Source organism: Stegodyphus dumicola, chromosome 3 (assembly GCF_044657685.1).
Source record: "Stegodyphus dumicola isolate Sdum_Otavi_A_Nest chromosome 3, ASM4465768v1".
NCBI classification, from domain to species: Eukaryota; Metazoa; Arthropoda; class Arachnida; order Araneae; family Eresidae; genus Stegodyphus; species Stegodyphus dumicola.
In genome coordinates this window covers 123,236,068-123,262,731 of record NC_140770.1, presented here as the reverse complement: position 1 = coordinate 123,262,731, position 26,664 = coordinate 123,236,068, and the positions used below count along the sequence as shown (strand labels likewise).

Genomic DNA, 26,664 nt, shown 5'->3' with positions numbered 1-26,664 from the left:
CCGCAACATTGAGTACGAAATATCGAAGAAAAAATACTTACTGAATAATGATGTCATAACTACTGAATAATAATGAGTCATAATGGAAATACCCAATTATTGACATCATGATAAAAGTTTTTTCTCCTCTAATTTCTGCATCGAGGTAAGAAAGCAGACGATTCATTCAACTCTTCTTTCAAGTTCACGATTCACATTGTATTTTCTAAGCTTTATTTCACGAGATTATTTAGTGCTGCCTTTTTTTATCCAAATATTTTGTGAATAAATTAAAAATATTTTAAATTTCAGCCCTTTTTAATACAATTACAGATAAGAAAAGCACTCATGATTTTACTGCTTGCAAACACGTTGCATTGACGGTAATGCAAAAAGTGCAAATTCTGCAAAAGATGGAGATAGGTGCATTTTATAGCAGAATCATATGGAATTGCGATACGATTGTGTATGATACATGGAAAAATAAAGAAAAGTTGTTGAAATTTTACAGCAACAGTGATTCTAACACCGGAATCTGAAACCGAAAATCTTTGCATGAGGCGAAATCGGCAAACCTCGATGCTATGTATATATAATACAATGAATAATATAAACAATTTATACATGTAATAATAACTTAATGCATATAATAAGTTATTGCAATAATGCATATAATAATTTGATTAAATATATCTAATATGCCTTATTTATTTTGCACTTTTAGTCTGAATATTATGATTTATCTTTTCTGTCCTGAAATTGAAAAAATCAGCACAACCTCTGGTCCCAAGCTTTGCAGATTTATGGACTTCTACTGTACTAATAAACATATCTTCATATTAGTTAAATAAAATTTTTATTCACTGAATATATGACCACTTTCATAAATCATTGATCACATGATCAAAACTTAATTATCTTAAATTATTTTCACTTAACTCTAAATAAATAATAATATATGGCATAGTTAAAACCAAGAAATTATGAACTGGTAATAAATAAACATAGCATATGGATAGATTAAACATTTTGAAATTTTCTACAAGAAAAACTTCCGATTCATCTTCAGAACATTTGATATTATTATTATTATGTAAAAATAAAATAAAATAAAAAAATGCATAAAAAAATAAAGAGTATAATGCTTCAACAAAGATGTGTGCCTTTGTACTAGGCTTTGCATCATAAATAACATTTAATAAAATGTTTTTCTTTTACAAAAACATCTGTCAGTAAATACCTACTTATAATACATATTTTAAAGAATATAACTTAAATTTCTGTATATGTATATATTACAATGTAAATACATCATGAACAATCTGATGCAATAAAAACGGAATTTTGCTGCATGCACAAGGCCAGTCATCAGAATTCAATTTATAAGTCATTGCTCCTCCAAATCCTTGAGATTTGATCCAGTTAGCCTAAAAAACAAAATTAAATTTTTAAGTGCAGCTTTTGTTGCAAAAATATTTAAACTAAAATGTTAAATCAAAAATACTGAAACTGAAAAACTTACTATTTTATAAATATTAACAGATATATAGCATACCCCTTCTCAGCTAGCTTGCTCCCATGTATCGAACGGTGGTTACCATAAATGACACAAAATGGTATGGGTTAAACAGTCACACTTTGCCTTCCATATAAAAGCTTGGATATTCATTGCAGATATCACATCTGCCCCCTTTCCATGATGTATTTTAGGCAGTTTTCAGTCATAAGAATTAAATGACCAATGGGGTTCAGATATAATTCTGGACCCATTGCTTAACTAGCAAATGCATGGGAGCTAGGTTAAAAAAAATTGTATCTGGGATTATTAAAGAAATCTTTGCATAACCCCTTATATTAACATTATGACTTCCCAAACCTCAGAAATCAAACCTTGCATTGCGAATTCTAGGGAAATGTATTAAAACAATTTATCACTTCTCACAGAAATTAAAAGAAAGATAAATAAGATTACTACTAAACACAATTTTGATAGTTTTGAAGTTTACACTCTTTTAGTTCACAGATTCTCATCTCTCTTTTTCACCAAATACTTTTTGAAAAAAAAAAAAAAAATACTCACCATTCCCTTTTCAGGGATAAAAACAAATCAAGTCCCATTCCCAAAATTAGTAATTCACAGTTTTTCAACTTTTTTAGGTCATCCCATTTTTCCAAACAGTGATTTGATGTAGCCATTTTTAGATGAATATAATATAAAAAAATAAATAAAAAAATTCAAAACTTCTGTTATTCAATTAGTAAAAAGGAATAATAGACATATAATGATTGTAAATATGTACATATTTTTGAGGCAAATAGCTGCTACAGCAAAAATGTATTTTTAATAAGTAGGTTCACATGAATTATTCTTTGAATGTGATATGTAGATACTGCACAGAATTTTTTCACACTTACTCTAAAAGAACTTGTATGGATAACAATCTTGTATGAATAAAAAGCTTCACATACTTATAGTAATATTTAACCCTTTTAACTGCTATAGGCACATATGTGCATCCGGCATAAACAATAGGTGTAGACTATAGATCTGCTGTTTCATGTATATGTTCGGAAATTATTCCTATCACATATGTCTAATCTCATTTGATGCTTAATAATGAGAAAAAAATGAAATTTCATTTATTTGAGCAGTCTCTCTGTGGCCACACACAGCTCATGCAAAGGCTCAAGGCTCTTCAACTTAGAGCAGTCAGCAGTCAAAGGGTTAATGAATCTGTCAAAACACACATAGATTCAATAATGTACTAAGGAATGTTCAAATGTACTAGGAAAGAAAAATAAGAAATTCCTTCAAAATTTGAGAAAGCAAAGCATGAGGGCACCAGCTAAGTTACTTTCAAAAGCAACAACTTAGCAAAATATTTTTTCAATGAGTTGTTTAAATTAGTTTAATTTATAGGGTGTCAATTATACTGATTGAATAGGGCACTGAAAATGCTAAAGTTGGGCTTGTACACAAAGTTGGTAAAAAAGAAAAAAAAAAAAAAAAAGTTTCTGTACGCAGTAATGACTGTACAAAAGTTTAATTTGCAATATAAAATCCTTTGTGAAGAAAATGAAAATTAAAAAATTGGTTTGACACAACTGTATATACTCTTTAAAACTATTATTAAAAGAAATATCAAGGTAATTAAACCAGAAACAAAAAATTTCACTAATGAGCAACAAAAAAAGTTTCCATATAATATTTACATAGTTTATGATACGGTCAAAAGTCATTAATCCGGACTCGTCGGGACTTTGGCGATTCCAGATTATTGATTTTTCCAAATTATAGAGCATCAGTTCATATTTGGTAAGATGGCATGCAGAAATTATAAAATTAAAAATATGAAACCGTAATTTATGAAATAAAGAGCAATTATGATCTAAAGAGTATCAAAATTTACAAAAAGAAAAAGCTAAATATTTATTTGTTTACTTCATTAAACATTTCTTTCAATGCAAGTTGTTTAATTTGCTCCATTTCATGTGATAATACTTTCTCTTTAATTCTATTAAACAGACATAATTTCTTGTTTAGTTACAAAGTTCCGCTGTTCAAGTCCTATAATTGCTGTGTCGAGAATACCGACTAATTTCTCAATCGAAATTTTTTCGTTTTCAATAACCTGAGTCACTTTGACTATCAGAAGCGAATTATAATGACGAGGAACTTGATTTAAATCATATCAAAGACCGAGTACATCGAGATGAAATACTACATTTAGTAAAGAATTATAAGCCAAATAAAATAAAAACATCTGCCCTGAAGATAAGGATAGTGCTGACAGATCAACTTCCAATTCTTTGCGCGCCGCTGTGTCGTTTCCCTCCCCCCGCAGAGCAGCATGAAATTGATAAACATATTTCGGATTGATTAGATAATCGAAGGATATGCCTTTATCCATTTTTTGCAGCAATTCCACTTTCTGTTTAATGGACTTCGAAACATACTTTCACTTTGTAGATCCTTTACATATTAGTAAATATATATCGGAAATTCTATTTGACATAATCAGAATTTCAAGCTTACTTTTATAAAATTGCTCTAACAGTCTGCAAAAAATAATAAGCTGGATCCAATTCGAAGATTAAGGAACAACGCAATCTGCAACATTAACTGAAATAGGTAATTAGATAATTTTAGCTTATACCGTCCGTTATACATTATACGCCCATGCGTAAACGTATTATGTGCATGCGCACATGTATATTCGCAGCTGTAAAGGTCTTACGCGCATGCGTAAACGCCTATGCGCATGCGCAGAAAGTTTTTAGCTTTGAGGTTCGGATTATAGATCATTCCGGATTATGGGTGTCCGAATTAACGACTTTTGACTGTATATCTTTTTCATGTTAACCAAGTGGTCAGTACGCCCTCCTTTAGACTTTACTACTTCTCTCATAATTTGTGACATAACTTTCACAAGATATATATATATTCTGTTATTTCAAGCGAAATGTCATTGCATGTATCCTGAATGGTACTTTTTAGTTCAACCTTGTTCTGAATGTCATACTTTTGAGTTCATGACCATTTCTTACTATAAATGTTTGACAGGAGTTAAATTGAGAGACTGGGGCTATAAATGAGAGACTGGGGCTTTAACATGATACAGCCAGTATATTGTTTATTTTTGATCAATTGATTTTTTAGTCAATCTTGGAGATATGCTTGGATTGTTGTCCTGCTGAAAAGTAAATGCAGTTCCAAGGGAAATTTTTTCTGCATTGGTTAAGACGTTTTGCTTTAGAATGTCAAGATATGTGTATTTATCCATATTTTCTTCCATAAAATGTAAACTGCCAACACAAGAAACACTCATGCACCCCCAAACTATGAGGCCTTTGCCACTGTATTCGGCAGGTCCACATAAATTGTTAGTAAGTATCTGTTGATTTGGTTTTCTCCAAAACATAACTCAACTATTTGACCCATGGATATAAAATTCTGATATATGATTAAAAAAGGGTAATTTCAATAAAGCTAAAGGCTTCCTTACATGCTTCTTTGAAAATAAAATTCTGATATATGATTAAAAAAGGGTAATTTCAATAAAGCTAAAGGCTTCCTTACATGCTTCTTTGAAAACTTGTAGCACTTTTTTCTGTTACAGAGAATTATAAAACTTCTTCTGAAAATAAGAAGACAGACCTTTTTATGGTCTGCACATCTGTTGTAACTTTCTTTTTCAATAACATTTCTCCCTGTTTGAGCAGTCATTTTAATGTTCAAATCAGTCTTTAAATCAGCTGTGAATTGAGGTGCACTTATTCGTGGATTATCTTATTCATGGTATTTCTTTTATACAAGCACTTAATCTTCAAAGATGTTCAGAATTGATCTCTATTCTCAAAAGTTTGAAGCTCATGGTACGATATATATTTAAATATATATCGTACCATGAGCTTCAAACGATATATATTTAAATAATACACAGCACTCTAAACTTCAATTTATTAGCAATTTCACCACTTTGTTTTATATATAATTCATCATTTCATAACAGAATCATCAACTTACAAATATTTTTAGGAACTTCCATTTTAAGACAATCAGTTACAAGATACAATTCAACATTTGTTTCTATCATGTCTTTGTGACACTTATGTTATGATCCAGTATAAAAAAAATACTGTTAAGTGTCAGTTGTAGAAGATACCAAGATCAATTGCATACTGTGTACAGAATCAATTTTCGCATGTCAGTTCACAAGATTTCCTAAATATTTCAATTAAAACACTTGCTGCATTTTGTAAAAACAGACACTTGCTTAAATTCATTTTAAAGACTCAAATTAAGCATATTTCAATAGTTATTGCATGCATGAAGCAAAGATTAACAATTATGGTAATATATTCATAACTTTGGCTTTTGTGCAGAAACTTTTTTTACACACTGCAGATTATTTTTAAATCTGACTTATGCTATAAATATTACTTTCCACTGTGCTTTTCCAAATTAACTGGCATAAAGATTTATCTCATAGAGTTAATCAAGATAAAGCTGAATTATTTAATTTACAGTTTACTGTATGTATACTTTTGTACAGCCATAATTATTATTGCTATGCGAGAAGCAGCTAATCTAAACATATATGTTAAAATAGATGGAAATATATTTAGTCAATGAATTTTTCTTAATATTAATTATTACATTTATTTATATATATTATAGCATATGTATATATTGTTAGCTTTCTGAGGCATACGCAAAAATGTTTTAAATCATTATCCTGACAAAAGAAGTCATGAGAACATTTTTGCATGCACCTAACTTGAGAAAGCCAATGATATATACATATGCTAAATATATAAATAAATGCACTAATTAGGCAGTTGGTTAAAGGAAGTTAAGGGAAGACTAAAAGGGGGGGATGCAAATACTTTCCTTTGCTTTTTCCCATTTAACTGACTATAACAACGAGATATATAATTTTGGTTGCAGACACTTAGCCGACAGGAAACTTAGATGACACAGACATTTAGCCAACAGCATGTTTAGCTGACAACACATACATACAGACAAAAAAAAAAAAAAAAAAAGGCGATAATATTTTATCTCATATTTATCTGACAAAAGACTACTTTTAAGGTATATGGCATAAAGGTTTATGGATAAATACTAATTTTTGACTTTATTTGATGCTAAAGTAACTATAGATTTTAAAATTAGACAGAAAAGCAAGCTTACATTGCAACTTCAGAAGGGGAAAAGAAAAAAATTTAGCAGTCAAAGAAGCAAAATAACTTTACATGGAAAAAAATCTGATATGGACAACATATGAAATCCATGTATGCCATATTAAAATTATGCACACTTTTTTAGCTGCAATTAATTTAAACTTATTTCCTTGAATTATTTTAACTTAATTAACCAATCACTCAAGGCAAGTTGAAAATGACATCAGTAATTGCAAATTCTGAAGTTAATTATCCAGTCAATTTTTGTCATAAGGGAGTCAAACTTCTTGTATTTTTAATTTTCCATAATGAGTATAAAACTTTCTCAAATATAAGTACAGGAACTAGGAAAACAAATTACAAGTTCAATTTTATCTGGCAAAAATTATACATTTTTTTTTAATTTGACATTATTAAGGCATGAATATTTTCATCATTTAAAACACTTCTGTAATTGGAAGCATATGATCAACAACTGTGAAAATAAGGACCAGATAAGAGCTTTTAAGTCCGCTAAGCAGGCTGGGCAATTGCAGATACTTAGCCTACAGTGGTTATTTGATAGGCCATTTAGCTGACCCGCACGTTTAGCTGAACGGACAGTTAGCCTACAGGAATATTTAGCCAACAGGACATTTAGTTAATACTAATATAAGAAATAAGAAAGCCTTGAAAAAATAATGTCATTAACTAAAGAAAAATTTTTGTTAGTATGGAAGGGTTCAAAGAAATCCAATTTATTAACTGAAGAATCTTCACAGATAACTTCTGTAGATCCAAAACCAAAATTATTACTAAGTGTCCAGTTGTAATAATCTGCCAAAATTTTGTTTATATTTTATTTTTCAATGCATGTTTTATACTCCTTGACAAGATATTTCAATGCTCTTTCAGTTTGGCTGACATATTGCAAACTAAATTGCTAAAATGTAAACTAAAATTCCAAAATAATTAAAATCAGAAATGAGATCTTGAAGAACTGATCAACGAATTTTAACGACAATTAAAAAAAAAAAAAAAACCTGAAAATTGAATTTGTAAAGAATTCGAGCAATTTTGTAACTGATAGAGAGATGAAATGTCATGATGACAATATTCTTAGGATTACTTTTAATAGTTGATGGTCTTTTATGGTGGCAACTGAACATGTTTGAAAGACTTCCATCACTGTCTGTGGCAAAAAAATCCTCTCTTAATGGAAATTGATTTCAAATAATTAGTTTCTCATAAAGCAAGCATGAAAAGCAAATTTTGGGAGAACAATATATGTAATAGTAAAAAGGAAATATTTTTAGTCAGCAGAATGACATGATTTTGCATGTAGAGGCAAACAAACAGAAAAAGATTTACTGTAAACAATTTCGGTTCTAGACCAAGATCAATATATGAAAATTAGAAAGTGATTTTGAAATGAAATATGAGGTAGCGTTACCCATGATAAATTCAAAGTAATGTGAAGCATATGCTAATAATGAAAAATATAGCACACTGTATACAGAAATTATTAGGAAATACTGTGAAAAAGGATATTTAACACTGAAGAATTTCAAATAACATTTATGGGTATTTTACAGAAATTGAGTTCTCTTTTTTAATACATCTATATTTATTACATTTTTCTGCTAAAATACAGCAATTTGTTAAAAAAATTAATAGCTTTATTTTGTATTTACTAGTGTTCTAACAAACTGAAAATATATTGATTGTAAAAAGTACAGGTTTTATAAATTGAATAATTTTAGTTTCTTCTTACTGTTATAATTTTAAGAAACTTGATTAAGTATTTATTCTAAAATCAAGCTTGATTTAAAAAATTATGTATTTATGCAGCTCTGAACAGATACATGATTTTTTTATTTTGAAGAGATCAATATTTATCTGTTTAAATGCTTAATTTTGATATACATTACATTCGTTTTAATTCTTAACTTGCATACATTATTAAAAATTTTTAGCATAAAATAAGTTACATTTTGTAAAACATGTTTTCATATACACTGCTGGTCATTAAAATTGCAACACCATGAAGGAAAGCAAATACAAAAAAGATATTTATTGCATGTAAACAGTAAGGCACGAAGACAAAATGATTAAATTTGTAAGCATTTTGGGGGTTTACAAGGGTGCGAAATTAATAGAAACAACTGCCACCCTGGCAGCTAAAACGACTGTTACCCCATTAGGCATGGAGTCAAACTAGGTTTGGATGACAGAAAGGAGCAACTCATTTCATACTGTTTCAAGTCTATGCCACACTTCATCGACTGATTTAGCTGGAAAGGGGTGCCAGACCAGTCTCTCAGCAACCAATGGCCAGATGTTTTCTATGGGCGACAGATCTGGAGACCTAGCAGGCCAGGCCAAGCCAGCAGTCGAATACCCTGTGTATCGAGGAAGGTCAGAACACGACATGCAACGTGGTCTTGCATTATCTCGTTGGAAGATGGTGTTTGCATTATCTTGTTGGAAGATGGTGTCAGGCCTTGAAGACAGGGCACAACCACTGGATGTAAGATGTTCAGAAATGTACCCATCTGCATTCAAATTACCGTCGATCTGAATTTAGAGATGTGTGTGCCATGTACTTAATGGCTGCTGAAACCATCACACCAGGTGCAGGGCTCTTATGCCGATATCGAATGCAAGCAGGCGATGTGTGGTCTCCTCCTCAGACACACCAGACATGTATATAACAATCAGAATACTACACATAGAACTGGGACTCATTGGAAAAGGTGACATTGCACCACTTCTGTACTCAGCTTTGTTATTTGACGCACCAGAGTCACTGTCTCTCTCTATGCTGAATTGTCAAGGGAAGCTGAAGTAACCCTGCTGCAACCATCGATACACCTTACAAGCTGATACAGGGTGTGCTGCAAACACACTCATTTCCTGATTAATGACCCTGGACGTGGTAGTACAGTTTTGCAGGGTTGACCTCACAATATATCTGTCCTCTCTGATGTTAGTAATGGGAAGGCATTGAGATCCTGCATGTCATTCAGTATGACCCTCTGTAATCCATTGATTCCGTAATCACATGACAGTGGTTGGATGTCGACCAGTGCGACTGGGGGTATCATGAAACAATTATCTACGGTTCCGATAGGCAATGATCCCACCTGTGTCAAATTTTAAAACTTCCTGGTGAGCATTTCCTCTTCTTATTCAAGGCTGAACATGATATTCTGAGTAAACTCCAACCTTACAAAGCACTTTCCAAATGAGAAATCCACTACACAGCTTTTTTTTTTCATGCAGTGCTTCAGATGTTTCTCCCTCCTGCGTCATCTAAATGCGCTGAAATAGTAATAATTTGCATATCCCAACTTCTTTTTCCTTTCATGTAATTTTGATGTTCTTCAGATCATTCCTTCCTGGTGTTGCAATTTTAATGGTCAGCAGTGTACATTTATATTAAAAAAAAAAAAAAAAAAATCACAACCAAAAAAAGGGGGGAAAAAACTGTGTACTGCATAGGAGTATTTAGTAGGCAACTACGAAGTACCTCTTGTCATCAAAACATATTTCACAGTTACAAATAATCACAAAAGTATTGCATAATACTGTTTAATCTTCCTATCAGTTACAAAATTGCTAGGACTTTCCATAAATTGAATTTTAAAGTCATTTCCTCAGTTATGACTAAAATTTGTTCAATTCGCAAATATCTCATGTTTTATTTAAATTTTTGTAGAATTTTAGCCTATCACGAATATTTGGGTCACATATATTGGCCAAACTGTAAAAGCTTTGAAATTCCTCATGAGGGAACATGAATGGTAAGTTTAAAAGGAGAAATAAAGAAATTTCTTATAAATCACAATTTTGACTTTCAATCTACAAAAATTATCCATACAGTTTTTTCAGTCCATAAACTGGATTTCTTTCAACCCTTCTAAATTACCAAAAAATTTTCTTCTTTATAGTTAATAACCTTAATTTTTCCATGCTTTCAAAATTCTAATATCTTAGTTTTTTCACGTTTCATTATTATTTTCTTTGACAGATCACATTAAATTTATTTTTAATTTATTGTACTAATTTCTTTCCATAGAGTTTTGCTTCTCTGACTGCTGAAATTTTCTTTCCTCCTTCTGAAATACAGAGATAATGTCTGATTATTCTCAAAACAATTTAAAAAATCTACGCCTAAATAAGATTGTTTTTCTGTTAAAAAAAATCTAGTCTCTTTAGCATTAAATATAGTAAAAACTGTAATACTTTTTCCATAAAACTTAAGTCATAAACACACTATTCAAAACAAAAGTAAAATTACATCCACAAGCAAATTTTAAAATAATTATTACATATCAGATTTCAAATTTCATTATGATTAAGCTGCAGTAATAATTAGAATTGTTAATTTTGCAACAATAATAGACGTATACTTTTTCCATAACAGGAAAACTTTAGGATGAAAAAAAAATTTCACATACAAGATTTATAAAATCTCAAAGAATAAATTATCCTCAGCTAAAGTAAACAAGAAAAGTGATGAAAAATTCATACTTTTAATTTAATACTAATCTGATCTTCATATGAAATCCAATCATAACCTGAATATGTATATGGTACTAGACTTTCATTATCAAATACTCTTATGCCTCCAGATGATAAAAACTTACACACCTATAAAATGCAAAGTAATTCTGTTAAAAATATATTTATACTTTAGACAGAAGTAATTATGTTAGAAAAGAAAAGAATTCTTTAAATGTGATCTTATCCCTTAATACAGTTAATTTACAGAATAAAGATAGCCAATGTATTTATAAAGTTTGCACAAAACTGAAAAAATAAAGAAAACACCATTCTTACATATTAACATTTAATATATAATTTTGTACATCTATACAATGCCCAGCAGATTTATCAGCTGCCTGATTCCTACACAGGACTCATCTTTTGTAATAAAGCTTAAGTCAGTTTTAGAGACAGGTTTTTTTGGGCGGGGTTAGAGTTTTCTGAATCTCTTCAATGTTATTAAAGCCAAAATATCACCTTAAGAAGAATTTCCAATAGTCGCTGGTATTTCAGGAATGAAGCCATTCATAATGAATTAAATATAGAAAGAATCAGCATTTGCATTGCAAAATTTTTTTTTAATAACATTAAAAAAGTTAACAACAGTTCCACACCTAGACTGAACTATGACTACACTGACGATGAAAACAGTAAAAGACCCGGAGCAGTACTCCGGCACTTAATTTAACTTTACCATGCTGTAATTTTATTTGGGAGTCAATTTCCCATGATTTTCATTAATTTTCTAATACATTTCTGATGTTTTTTAATGCACACAGTGTCGTCATCTACATTTAACGCCATGTACTTATTTTCTCTACCATATATTTCAAATGTATAAATTTTTATCCTTAAATTCCCTAAAACAGATGTTTAGGCCAATCAAAATTATCTCGGTACCTGATCCTTTTATTATTTCACGTATTATGTTTAATATTTTACCATTTGTATCTGGTCTGTAATTTAGAAAATTCGAAAAGTACGATTTATGCTTAAGCCCACCCCCTGACCAATGCCTGAGCAACAAGACTTCGCACTCTCTTTCCAGATAGACCATTGAACCACCTGACCCAGTAACTCTTCCCAGCTCCTCGAAGACCTTCTTTTCACACTATCCTTCCTCCATTTCAGCACCTGAAGCCGTGAGAGTAGCATGTGACATCTGAGATATGCATTTTCCAACATTATTGCTTTCACATTACTGCTTGATGACATCTCCAGCTTTTGAAATGACTGGCTCTACGATTTGTATATGCGTAAGGCTCATTCCTCGTTTGTCATGAGAAATTTCTTTCTCAGTTAAGAACTATTCTATGGCAGGAAAGTTACGCATTTCCCCACGTCGCTACACACAGGATGTGGCTTTCCCAGCCTAGGAGCCTGTTGAACTTGCCCCGCACCTGAACCTTCAATGTTATTAAATTTATAATAACATATTTAATCTTTAGGGAACATGAAATAATCTGCAGGTGTGAAATTTGGTGAATAAGGAGGTCTCTGGGAATTGTGATATTTTTCTCTGCCTAGAAACTGCTTGATGAGAATGGGATTTTATGACAATTGATTTCCATGTAGCAGAGTTACTCAGTTATGCTTTTTTTAGGGCTAACATGCTAAATTCTCTTCAGAAGTCTGTCTATTACATCTTTATTAAATATGTAATTTAACATCTGTTCTTCAGGAATCAGCTCCTTGAAAATTATCTCCTTTCAATTAAAAAGATCACCAACACATTTATTCATAATTTCTGAAACTGAAGTTTTTTTTTAAATATGGTAAACCTTCTCAAATACTAGCAGATGACTACCACAGGCAGAGCATTAAATTTTATTTTCAGTTACAATTTATTTGATAAAAACAAGGAATTTTTCCTTTTTCTTATAGCACTACAGTCAAAAGTCGTTAATCCAGACTCGTCGGGACTTCGGCGATTCCGGATTATCGATTTTTCCGGATTATAGATCATCAGTTTAAATCTCGTAAGATGGCATGCAGAAATTCTAAAATTAAAAATATGAAACCGTAATTTATGAAATAAAGAACAATTATGATCTAAAGGGTATAAAAATTTACAAAAAAAAAAAAAAAAAAAAAAAGCTTAATATTTATTTGTTTACTTTATTAAACATTTCTTTCAATGCAAGTTGTTTAAGTTGCTTCGTTTTATGTGATAATACTTTCTCTTTAATTCTATAAACAGACATACAGTGGATGGACAAAAATATGGAAACACTTTGTGAAATGCATGTTTGAAAAGAAAGATTGATTTTAATGAAATATGTAGGTGGCGCTGGCGTTTTTGACTACTGACGCCACCTATAAAACTTCGTAAATGTGCTAAACAGTTCAGTTGTTGTCGGAGTACAGTTATGTGAGGTTGTCATTGCATTATGTCAAAGTTAACAGACTTTGAACGTGGGCAAATTGTTGGAGCATGTATGGTAGGTGCTTCCGTAAGCAAGGTAGCCGAGGTGTTAGTGTTTCAAGAGGTACTGTATCGAAGATTTATTCCGTATATTTGAAAAGCGGAAAAACATCATCTGCTAAATCACAGCGCGGACGAAATTGTGTCCCGAGTGATCGTGACAGACAATCATTAAGGGCAATTGTGACGAAAAATAAGAAGACAACAGCTGCAAAAGTTACTGCTGAAATGAATGTTGTGTTACCGAACCCTGTGAGTACCAAAACAATTAGAAGGGAGCTTCATAAACAGAGAATTGCTGGCCGTGCTGCAATTGAGAAGCCACTCATCAGTGATGCTAATGCCCGTAACAGGAAAAGGTGGTGTTTAAGTCATAAAGCCTGGACTATAGAGCAGTGGAAGCGAGTAATATGGTCTGACGAGTCTTCTTTCACATTGTTTCCCACTTCTGGCCGAGTTTACGTCTGGAGCACGCCATCTCAAGCCCATAATACAGACTGCTTGTTGCCAAGAGTGAAACATGGCGGGGGTTCTGTTATGGTTTGGGCAGCCATATCGTGGTTCTCTGCTAACCCCATGATAACTGTGTCAGGGCACATGACTGCCAAGACTTATGTGAACATTTTGGCCGATCAAGTTCATCCCATGGTACAAACTTTGTTCCCTGATAGTGATGGTGTTTTCCAAGATGACAAAGCCCCTGTTCACACAGCTCACATTGTTCAGGACTGGTTTTCTGAGCACGAGGATGTTGTCATCTCTCCTGGCCACCACAGTCACCAGACCTGAATATTATCGAACCTTTGTGGTCTACATTGGAACGGAAAGTGCGTTCTCGTTATCCACCGCCAACATCGTTATCTGAACATGCCACCGTTTTGCAGGAAGAATGGTATAATATTCCCTTGGCAAACATACAGGAACTGTATTTATCCATTCCGAGAAGACTGCAAGCTGTTTTGGATTCCAACGGGTTTCCTACACCATATTAAGCAAAGAAACATGTTTTTTTAAAGGTGTTTCCATATTTTTGTCCAACCCCTGTAATTTCTTGTTCAGTTACAAAGTTCCGCTGTTCAAGTCCCGTAATTGCTGTGCCGAGAATACCGACTAACTTGTCAATCCAAATTTTTTCGTTTTCACTAACCTCTCTGTCACCTTCTTCCTGTCTTTATCCATTTTTTGCAGCAATTCCACTTTTTGTTTGATGGACATCGAAACATACTTTCGTTTTGTAGATCCTTTGGGAGCTCCAGCATCGGAAATTCTATTTGACATAATCGGAAGTTCAAGTTTACTTTTATAAAATTGCTCTTACTGTCTGCAAAAAATAATAAGCCGGATCCAATTTGAAGATTAAGGAACAACGCAATCATCAACATTAACTGAAATAGATAATTAGATAATTTTAGCTTATACCGTCCGTTATACATAAAACGTGCACGCGAAAACGTATTCTGCACTTGCGCACAGGCATATGCACAGTCGTAAAGGTCTTACGCGCACACGTAAACGCCTATGCGCATGTGTCAACGCGGCACATGCGCAGAACGTTTTTAGCTTTGAGGTCCGGATTATGGGTGTTCGAATTAACGACTTTTGACTGTATAAGGTATTTCTCCCGCCTTCCTAGCGTGCCTTCGTGGTGTAGTGGTTCTGCATGCTGGACCGGTATTTCAGAGGTTCGTGGTTCGATTCCCCGCAAAGGCAATTGCTCATTTTTCATTTTGCCTGCTTGCCTGCTTCAAAAAAAAAAAAAAAAAAAAAAAAAACCCTAATGTCTTTACAGTGGCGCCCGAACTAAAAAGGTGTTGGATAAGGATTCTCCATACCCAGGATTTGGTGATTGGGTAGCCTAAACACTCCAGTAGCTCTTTAGAAGAGGGAGTATATAAGATATTTCTCCCACCTTCCTAGCATGCCTTCGTGGTGTAGTGGTTCTGCACACTGGGCTGGTATTCCAGAGGTCTGTGGTTCGATTCCCGGCAAAGGCGTTGCTAATTTTTCATCTGTCTGGCCGCCAAAAAATCTTAATGTCTCTACAGCACAAATTTAATTCAGTTGTTAGGAAAGCCCTATTCCAAGAACTTGCAGACAGAAATAAAAATAAATCATGGCTTAGACAGATTCTTGAAGTATTCAAATGGCCAATAAAGAAATCTGCCCATGACTGCCTTTGTAAGCACCTTCAATGAATCAGTGTCGTTCCTCACTTTGTTTACCCCTTATGCAATCTTAAGGAAAATATGAACTTGCAACATCTCTGAAAATGCCCTGCCCATCTTCGTATATTGATCTGGGAGTATTACTGGCTGATAAGGAATGGCCTGAGTTTATAGGTATTTTATTTAATGTTCAGTTTTCTTGTAATGTGCCATTAGAAATAGATAAGTAATAATGAAAAAAAGCACAATTTTATACAATTATTCTTTCCTCTGTTTTTAAATTCGAGACAGCAAATGTTCACTTCATGAAAGCAAATGATTAACTACAGAGAAAATTCTGTATGTAAATAAATATTTTATGAAAAGCAAGTTTAAATGTCATAGTATTGAATGCTGTCAATTACTATTTAGCAGGTTTGATGGAATCTGTTCTAAAATTTTACAAATGCATTATGTATTCAGCTTTTTTTCAGAATAAGTACCTCTAAAATATAGATTGATATTTATCAATTCTCTGAGAAAGTACTGATTAAACACACTATATGTCTGCAATATCTAAGTTATATGAGAACACATAAATTTTCATTCATCTATAAAACTATTATGATTTACACAAAATACTATTAGCAAACTAAAATAATAAGCGCAAAAAATTTTTTTCTACCTACAACATATGGCATTTACAACATTTATTAATCACAGTTATGCTGCAAATTTTCATAACAATGATCAGTTAGATATAATACATAAAATATAATCACACAGATACCTTGCTTTCACTTTTTTTTTCTACTTTAAAAAATTCACATTGATTAAATTTGAATGAAAAAAATCTTATGTTGTTCCAAATGGCAACACCCGAACAACAGGATATTTGCAAAACTATGAAATTATAGATACAGCTGAGTAAAATATTGTAAAAATAATTTTAATTAATTATATCCATAAACTGAATGACAGATTAAAATGCTAAAAAGATCAAAATACTTTTTAAAAATAAACAATGGCTGCTTGTTAATCAGTATGTTGGTTACTATGTAATTTAATTATTTTAAATTTAGGACATAAAACCCTGAGGCTTTATGAATAAATTGTGTACATACAGAAGAACTGAATTAAAATATCGGTCAATAAAATCAATAAGAGCAAAATAAATTTAAAAAAAAATGATAAAAACTGTGAAAAAAATAGTTTTTTAAATTTCATCAATGAAATTAGAATTAAATACCATAAAGGAAAAAAAAAACTTACATCATAGAAATTTAAATCCCCATTAGAACCAGTGGCAGGAGCATCCAATCCATGGTATTTAGGATCTAAGAGTATGTAAGTATGTGCATAAGTAGGTATTCCAATCATGATTTTAGATTTTGGCATGCCGTTTTGATTCCAATAATGTGCTGATGATGCCTGAAATGAGTATATAGCTAAAACACAAAATGCTAAAAAAATGCTTTTTTATTTAAAAATTTTATTTTTAAATACTAGCCATGAAAGTTAATTTCTTTTTTAATACAACGGAATATTACACACTCCATAATGAAGTTCTAATGCTGAAGTCCAAGCAAAGTGTCTCAAATGTGACTTGCTTTTGTCATAGTTATTTTTAAAGAAAAGAATATAAATATGAATACTTTAATCCTTTTTTAAGAACAACTTTAAATTTACCAATTTTGTATTTGTTGCTGTTATTACCATTATCCTGCTAAACTCACTGACCACAATTTCAATCAGTTGTGCATTTATTAGACTGACCTTTTCAATTTAATTTGTTTCACACATTTCAGAAAATCATTAGATTAAAAAGAAATTCTCAAGTACTGTAATTAATGCCTTGAATATTAGATCACCTGGATATCGGACTTTGTACTGTATAATATCTTACTTCTCACTAACATTTGAGTGGATAATCCTACTAGATACTGGTTGTTTTATCTCCTGCCCTGTATCCACTGGCCTCACAAACCAGCTGCTGAACTGTCTTAATATATTTAGCATTTGTAAAAAATATGAGACAATGTTTTTTTCCCCATAGAGAAAGGAGGGGCTATCTGGTCTATACAAAGATACAGCAGAACTATGGTCTATACAAAGATACAGCAGACAAGACCTCACAAAAAATGATTTCATTTTTAAATTTTTTATTTTGAATCAAATCCTGTCTTGATCTAAAAAATAAGTACTAGCTAAAAATGAAGAAGTAAATGCTAAAAACATATAGATCATAAATTAAATGTATTATAGTTTGCTTTTACCTCTCTAAACAAGCATATATACCCTGTAAAAATATAGATAAGACTTATTACATATACTTTTTAATATCTCCTCCCCTTCCAAACACTTTATATGCTTATATAAGTTGAAATGTTGTAAATATGTGAAAATTAAAAATACATAAATTTAACGAATTTATCAATATTTACCTATATATAATGATAAAAACTCAAAATATCTATACTTTGGACTTAACAATCAACTGTTGAAACTTATATTTACTTTTTAGTGTTTTACTGTACATCATCTTTTTGTCCATAAAGATCAGCAATAGCATACTTAAAATGATACATTAATTCATAAATGAATTAATAAAAACCTTCAGTTAATAAAAATAAAAATACTCTGAGTGAGCTTTAATCTGTTTATAGTATTTGAAGTTTATACTATTTAGTGTTCTTAGTGTTAATGGTAAAAATATATTCCCCATGTTGGCGACCTGGAAGAGAAGAATTCTTTATCGAATCATATGTGATACTGGTCAGAGTATGGCAGGTTTGAGCTTTTGGACCCATGAAGATGTCCTTTATCAAAAGTGATAAGAATAATGAAAGAACAGTTATTTATATAAAAGAACAATTCAAAACAATCATCTTCACGGTTTCCATAATAGAAAGTTCTTCACTTAAATTTTCCCCCCTAATGACTGGACACTTGTTAGCTAAGCATTCAAAGGAAATCATATCCAATCCATTGGTCATTTAACTACCTCATCGCCAAGAATGTGCTCAGGGTACGCAACAATGGCAACCAATTTTATACCTATGAGACAAGGGGAATCCCCATTCCAATTCTTAAGGAGAACATTTTATGAGATGGACAGATCTAATCTTGATCCACTACCACCAATTTTTCAATAGGAGTTTCAGTTTGATGGTACTTTAAATGCCTCCATGATGCAAACACACAGTATGCTTACAAACGTCCATGCTTAGTGAGGATTTAAATTCAGTCACAAGGTTATGGTAACTAGCTCCTTCTCAACATACCAACAAGGAGGTTAAATCTTAAATATGAAGTTACCCATATTGATGTGTGTGTGTATTTAATTATGGCAAAGCACACGAGGGCTATCTGCCTAAAGGGAGGGATGCCTTTCGTGGAGGACTTTCTAAGGGAAACTGGCTCGTATACACGTTACACATGGGGAAAACCACGAAAACGCCCATGCAGCCAGCCAGTTCGCGGGATTCGAACCTCAGACCGAACTACCAGTGTTCAGCGTCTTTACCGCTCGGCCGCTGGTGGGCTCCCCATATTGATGAACCAAAAGCATAGAAAATAAAAGCTGCAAGTACTAAAATTACAATGGATAAAAAATTTACATTTAAAATTCAGAATTCAGATCCTGTTTGAACTCGCTTTTACTAACTCATGTCAATAAATTTTAACAACTAAGTCTGGAAAAACTTTGGAGTTTAGAAATATATATCAGATTTACCTTCTAATACTGCTAAAAATGAGATTACACCAGAAAATTTTAAGCTATATTAGCCTTCAAACTTTTACACTAACATATATATGCATACATAAGGGTGGGCCAAGAAAAACTTTTTTTTCTTTTAATCACTACACTCCAGAAAAGTGTTGCCTGAGTGCAATTTAAAAAAAAAAAAAAAAAAAAAAAACTTAAATCAAATTATATCTTCCCTTTGTGCATCACACTCAAAGTTTTGAGAGATGGTGAAATTTTGAAGGTTTTTTTTTATAGTTTTTATAATTACTAAACTCACTACTATCAAAATTCTACAGGTCCTGTTGTGAATTTCAGGCCATGAAGAAAATGGGAAAAGCTTAAAACCCGTAATTTCAGATTATTTATAGATAGCATAAAAAAAAAAACACATTTTTTTTTTTTTTTTTTTTTTTTTGTATAACCAGAATATTTTGTTACTTTTGCTACAGGCCTTTTTAAACAGTGATTATAATTATAAAATATTTAGGTCATACAGAAATGCTGCCACAGAGCGGAATACAATTTATTAACAAAAAAACTGATAGTACATCAGATAGAAATAATCCCCACCAATGTCAATACACTTCTGCCATCTGGCTGGGAGGTCCCGAAGGGCTTTGCTAAACCAGTCTGTGGGGTGCTGGTGCACTACCTATGGACAATTGCAAGCAATTCTGCAGAAGATTCAACCTGTTGGCCCCTCACTGCATCCTTCATGTTGTCAAGCAAGACATAGTCCAAAGTTTTGGTTCGAGGTATGAGGTTCACCCACTTTGGCCACACATTTTTCATCTCTAAATCATTATGCACAATGGCCTGAAATTTTCCTTGCTCAAGCCCTGTCTCTTGCTGCATTTTGTTGAATGTTATGTGGCTGTTTGCCATGATCAAATACGACACGGTTGCCACATTTGCTGCTGTATATGATGTTGTTGGTCGTCTTGCATTGACACCTTTGGCTGGGGTCTCCACTCCACTGCTGAACTTGGCCAACCAATGGGATACGGTACGCCTTTAGGGTGCTTTGTTCCTGCACACCAACACCATACGACAATGGATCTCACTACCCTGTATCCCTTCCTTCCACAGGAACCACACCGACCATGATAATCACCTTCCATCATTGAGAGCGTGTGATTGAGAGCGTGATTCCATCATTGGGAGCATGAGATTGAGAGCATAAGTGAGAGAGACCATGATAATCACCTTCCATTATTCCTTCATTAAGAGCATGGACAGCAGTCTATGCTCTCAATGATGACAGCGAAAGGGACAGGTGCTGATGTATACCATTCACTTATGGCCAGTTCCATCTATGCATTCTGAGTAGCTCACATCTCCTTGAATCTATTTCACTTGTTTTCCCTTCGCATAGTGTAATAGTTGCGAGAGCCGTTGTGTCAATCATTTCTTGTATGACCATATATTATACATCTATATTGTGTAGAGATTAACCCTTTGAGGGGTGGTGGTCGCGCCCTGAAACCACCAATTTTCGAAATTTTTTCCGCTCTTGTTTAAAAACTGTTTGAGTGAAAACCGATTGATTACTTATCTTTTACCTCTAAATAACGCAAAATTACTGCAGAACTATACATTTTTTAGGTCTTAGTATTTTAAATCGGATGCCTTTTAAAATTCATTTTCAGTGAGACAAAATAACTTCCTTTTATTTATATTAATAACTTAAAATTTAAAATTTTTTTTTATCACACATCATTATTTCTATCATAAACAATAAAAATACAGCAATAATTAAACTGCATATATAAACAACCTGTGTATATTTATGGTATTTCCTTTGTGGTTTCAGGGAGCGACCACTGCCCCACTAGAGCATTGCGTTACAATGCTCACATTCCCCTAGAGGCTCGGTGGTCGCGCCCTGAAACCACTGCTCTTTATAATAATGTTTGCTGCTTTGAAATAGTGTGTTTATTTTCACCCGGATATAGATAAGGGGTTTTGAAATCACAGAGTTATTGTATTACCAAATAATACATGCACCTGCCGCCATAAAATATTTTTCGTTCCAGAGATTTTTCTCTGCTTTCAACATGCTTGCTCTCTATGCTAGTACTGTGATTTTCTAAATTATTTTGTGTGGTTCCAAAAAATTGCAAAGATATTTTTGAATAATTAAAAATAGAAATTGCGCAAAAATTTAATTAAATTTAAAATATTTTGCCAATATTTTATTTTCTACTGTTGAGATTCAAAATGCCTCGCAAAGGGCTGATGCATTAGCGTTACTTGAAGAATTACCTTCAGATCCAGAATCAGTGGTCTCTGAGGATGAAAGTGAAGAAGAAGGAAATACTCATTTAGCCCCCTTCCCTCCTGCTTATGGAAATATAAAAGATGAAGTGATGATCAGTCAGAAAATGATGATGAAAATTTACCAGGTCCTTCCAGAATTGCAGATGTAACATGGAATAAAATGCAGAATGTAGTGAAATCCATTCCCGAATTTTCTGAGGATGATATACTTTGTAAAATAAAGTGCAGTTTTTTTTTTTTTATTTATTTATTTATTCGCAAATTTCGTCATTCATTGGAAATACGTACGGAAAAAGGTAAGTTGTTTTTTCCTACTAACTCAGTAAGTTTCAAAGTCCTACACGCGCGCTGTTTTCACAGCGAAACCACCACCCACAGATTAATGGGCGGAGTAGATTTTTTTAAATTCGTATATTATTTGTCTCTAGGATCATAATATTCGATTTCTAGTGTTTTTAGTTAAAAAAATTTTTTAAATAATATAGCGCGCTTCAAAGGGTTAAGTGATTTAGACAATTCTCATGGCATTGATAGAAAAATTATTTACAGAATCAGACAATTCTCATGGCATTGATAGAAAAATTATTTGCAGAATCAATCTAATAAGGAAAAACTACATGGTCTGTACGCTGAGGTAAGGAAAGATGATACAATAATAATTAAAAAAATGAATTCAAAGTGTTTTCGAAGAACTAAAAAGGAGGATCATTATTCTCTTATACAAGAACTAAGATCAGAATATATTGGCCATGTATCTCTGACTACACAACTTGATACAAGATATATAGATATAGCTTCTAACATTATTTCCACTTTCACTACATGTGAGATTTCCTTTGAAGAACTAGATGTGATAAGGAATGATGGAACTGTAATTAATACTGCTTTGAAAAAATGATGGTATTTACAAGATTGAATTGCAAAATGGAAGACCACTAAAGTGGGTTATATCTACACCTCAATGAACTGCAGTTCTGTCACATGTTTCATCATTTGGACAGACTGATCAGAGAAAAAACTCGCTCCAATGGTTCACTTTAAAGTTGTTCAATTCTCCATTCCTCAAATTGACAGAAAAGTGCTGAGCAAAGATCAATTATATTTACTTGATATTTCTGCTCTCATACAATCAAGTACAGTTTTAGAAGATTCAGCAGCTCATGATTCTTATCTGCTTTCACACTTAAGATGACAGCAAACTGACTTCTCAGACTTCACAAGAGCTTAGAGAAACACACTGATGAAATTAGGCAGTTGATACATTTTATTTTGAATTTTTATACGCTCCTCCAGTTCAAAATCAAAATGAGCACAAATTTCACACACAGTCAAAAGACAATTTTTGTAGTATCGGGTGCAACATCCCAATATCTAACTCAAAATTTACTGCAAATCATCAACCCAGTAATTCAGCCGAATGCTTTCTTTGCTCCAGGGTTCGTACACATTTCTGCACATGGAAATTAAGTACTTTTAAGGACCATTAATGAAAAAATTAAGGACCTATAAGCAAATAGCAAATTAATAAGTTCAATTAAAAATACTATCTATGCCTGAACTTCACTTTTGTAATACCATCCAAAAAATAAAATAGATCCCTACGTAGGATGCATTATTATTAAATATAACTTAATTAACATAATTATTAATAGGTTTGAGTATAAAATATATGAAATTTATCAATTATTAAATATTTTACACTTATAATAGTTCAGCGTATTTGAAAGAAGATAAGTGACATTTTATTTATGTTTTACTAATAGTTATGTTTAGTTATGTTTCATGTTGGATTTGATTTTTTTTTAATGTCTCATTACTTGCTCAATCTAGAGGTTTAGTGAATAGCCAGGTAGATTTTATGTCAAGCATCGTAGGTTAAAATGAGAAGTAAAATCATAATAAGAATGATTTATAACAAAAGACTGGCTGTTGTCACTGCTGTTCCTTACCTAAAGACAGACCTGCAGACCAGAATAAAATTGAAAGGCCTAATGTGGGCACGGTTAGCTAGTTTTTAAAGTTAGTTGGGCTCTGTCTGTTGCAGTTAGTGTCGTAGCTCCGTGTAGAGTTCCAGGGATTAAAACCCAGTTAATATACTTTAAGGTGTCGTAGCTCTGTGTACAGTTCCAGGGGATGTAATCCAGTTAATATACTTTAAGGTTCCAATAAGCCACTAAAGCACCAGAGGTGACACTAAGCTGCTTTGTATTATTTTAGGTCTCACTAGATACAAAGAATTACATGAATTTTTACATTTTTGTGTTTTACCTTGTACCACGCTAAGAAATAATGAAAGGCAATAACTCACTTTAATAGACACAGATAATTTTTAAGGGTAAGAAGTTAGTTATAAATTAAATTAGATAGTTAGATAACCTTAGTCATTATGGATTTACATGACCACTATTAAATTTTACCTATTTTTTAACAATACTGTTAAAAGTACCTATTAAAATCCCTATCTAATAAAATTTCACACTTTAAAATAAATGCAATTTATGTCATTGATTCATCAACGATATTAGGATAATTATACATTAAAAGCTACAAAACATTTATGTTTTATAGCAACAACACTCAACAAAATACTTATGCTTCTTTTTAATTTGAAGCTTGGCCAGACATTTTGGCTAATTTATATCGATTTGCTTCTCTTTAAGCATCTTTACTAAGAATTAGAAATTTCTCTCAATATGCAAACCAATGTTCTCATTAGTTTCTGTGTGTTTTATCTCGTAAATTGTCAACCTCTCCACAATGTACCTATGAGGGTTTACTTGATCTGGTAAAATTTAAATAATCCAAAAACTCCCGAAAGACATGAAGCAAATTATCGTTATGTCTCAAAGTAACTATAAAGTCAGTCAAAGGTTTCAATAAACCTCTTATTTAAAAAGAACTTAAAAGTATGTTCTTATGCTAATCAAATCAATTAAAGTTTGTGGTGATGTAATTAAACAAGAACAATCAAATTCAAACAAAAAATATAGACTAGTGGTCAAAGACTATACAATGTAATTTAATTTTAAGCTGGCTAAGTAACTCTACTGTCATAATAAATTCAAATGACGGCATCAGTAATGCAAAGACAAATAATTACAAATTATCAGAGCCGGCAGGAACTAATGCAAGGAGCAAGTGGAGGTCAGAAACACACTCGTCTTACACTCCAAACACCTCAGTTTAAAAAATGTCTAGGTGATTCCCATTCTGGGGAAAAAATACAAAAGGGAAATTATAATAAAAGCTGAAATTGTAAACAACTGGGTAATTTACATAATAATAACTATACATATCTTTGAAGAATAATTTTATATATTCAGTTTCTTTTGTCTACATTTTCTTTTCATTTTAGAATTTTTGGATTTAATTAAATATTTCTGTTATTCTAAAAAAACTGAATACATTTAAAATGTATAGAAAAAGCTGCTAATTTTATTTCTTTAGTAATATTAGTTAGTTATTCACAAGAGATATGAAATATATACGGTAAGGGCCGGTTACAGAGCTGGTGTGGCAGAATTTTTAGAATTTAGTGACACACCCAGCAACAAAATGTAGAAATGGCAAAACTTTTAGAATTTAGAGCAGGCACTGGAAGCAGAATTTAGAAAGGCACTAGTCAGCAAAATTTAGGATCTACACAGAGAGGTTTAATATTCCACGTGATTGCACTAGGTGGGAAAATGCCTAGCGTCAGACTAGTGTATGATGCATTAAGACATATTAGATGAATTTTTTAAATTGCCAGTTTTCAATTATTCTTTATTAATCAAAAAATTTTCTATAATGCCTGTCCATGTGATAAGATTAGAAGCATTTTTAATATTTTCCATACTTGAGTCTAGTGAAAAGTAGAGAAAATAAAGGGAAGATAAGAATGTTATAAAAAAAGATTCTACTATCAGAAGTAAAACATTCAAGTATTATTTTTTTGTTGTTCTTCCAGATGCTATCCAAAAAGTAAGAAATTCATTGCAAATGTTCTGTATAATACATCCATTACGTGTTAATACCATAGTGACATTTTTCATTTTGTCACATTTTTCTAAAATCTTATGGAATCGTGGGTCTATAAATCTTGCCTTCAAATCTTTCTAAACTTTTCAAGTTGCAATGTCTAACGTCCCGAAGAAAAAATACCCCTACCAGTTTTGTAACAGCAAACAGCCAGAAATATTTTGAAAAAAAATCAGACGAAAAAAGTGTGAAATTAATTCATTAATTTTATAGAGAAAACTGATGCATATTCTGATAATTCGGAATACTCTGAGACAAATTGAAAAGATATTTTTAAATTAATATGTTATTTTTTAAATATAATTTCAATATAATACCATTATTTTAATGAAATTGATCAATGTTAGAACGTTTAAAAAAAATCGTCGAAAAATTCCCAGCCCTTGGAATTTAAAATTTTCTATAGAAACTGATCTTAAAAATCGCCAAACTTAGATCCGTTCAATAAAAGAATTCACATCCCCAAAAGCAAAAAATTGTTTAAGAGCTCTTCATTAGAAAAAGTGAAATAATTTCGAAATACTTGTTTCACTTCTTGCTCAGAAACTCGAGTATCCCACCACTTATATTAGAAATAGGAACAAATCATAACCCATTCAAATAACCATATTTATCAGTGAATCGCCAAAAATATACCTCCAAACTGCTAATTCACACTCAAAATGGCAGTCGTAAAAACAGACAGAAATTTCACATGATTAAAATTCTGCCAATTTTGGCCAAAATTAAGGACTTTTATGGACCAAAAATTTATTCCAAAAAACTTAAGGACTTTTAAGGACTCTTAAGGACCGTACGAACCCTGTGCTCATGTGAAAATTTGCAATGATTGTGGATGAAAGATGACA

General features: G+C 32.1%; 1 protein-coding gene across 2 annotated transcripts in view; it reads right to left on the bottom strand.

The window, feature by feature from the left end:
- Positions 1-818: 818 nt before the first annotated feature.
- The window catches only part of LOC118179451 (acidic mammalian chitinase-like), a 38,179-nt gene continuing 12,333 nt past the window's right edge, over positions 819-26,664 (bottom strand). The window contains exons 6-8 of one of the 2 annotated variants that reach the window (XM_085813270.1): positions 17,038-17,196; positions 11,182-11,301; positions 819-1,406 (exon numbers count right to left, since the gene is read on the bottom strand). In XM_085813270.1, the coding sequence (XP_085669396.1) occupies positions 1,275-1,406; positions 11,182-11,301; positions 17,038-17,196 (411 nt within the window). In that variant the 3' untranslated portion in view covers positions 819-1,274. The remainder of the gene's footprint in view (positions 1,407-11,181; positions 11,302-17,037; positions 17,197-26,664) is intronic. The other variant, XM_085813271.1, reaches the window with a different exon arrangement.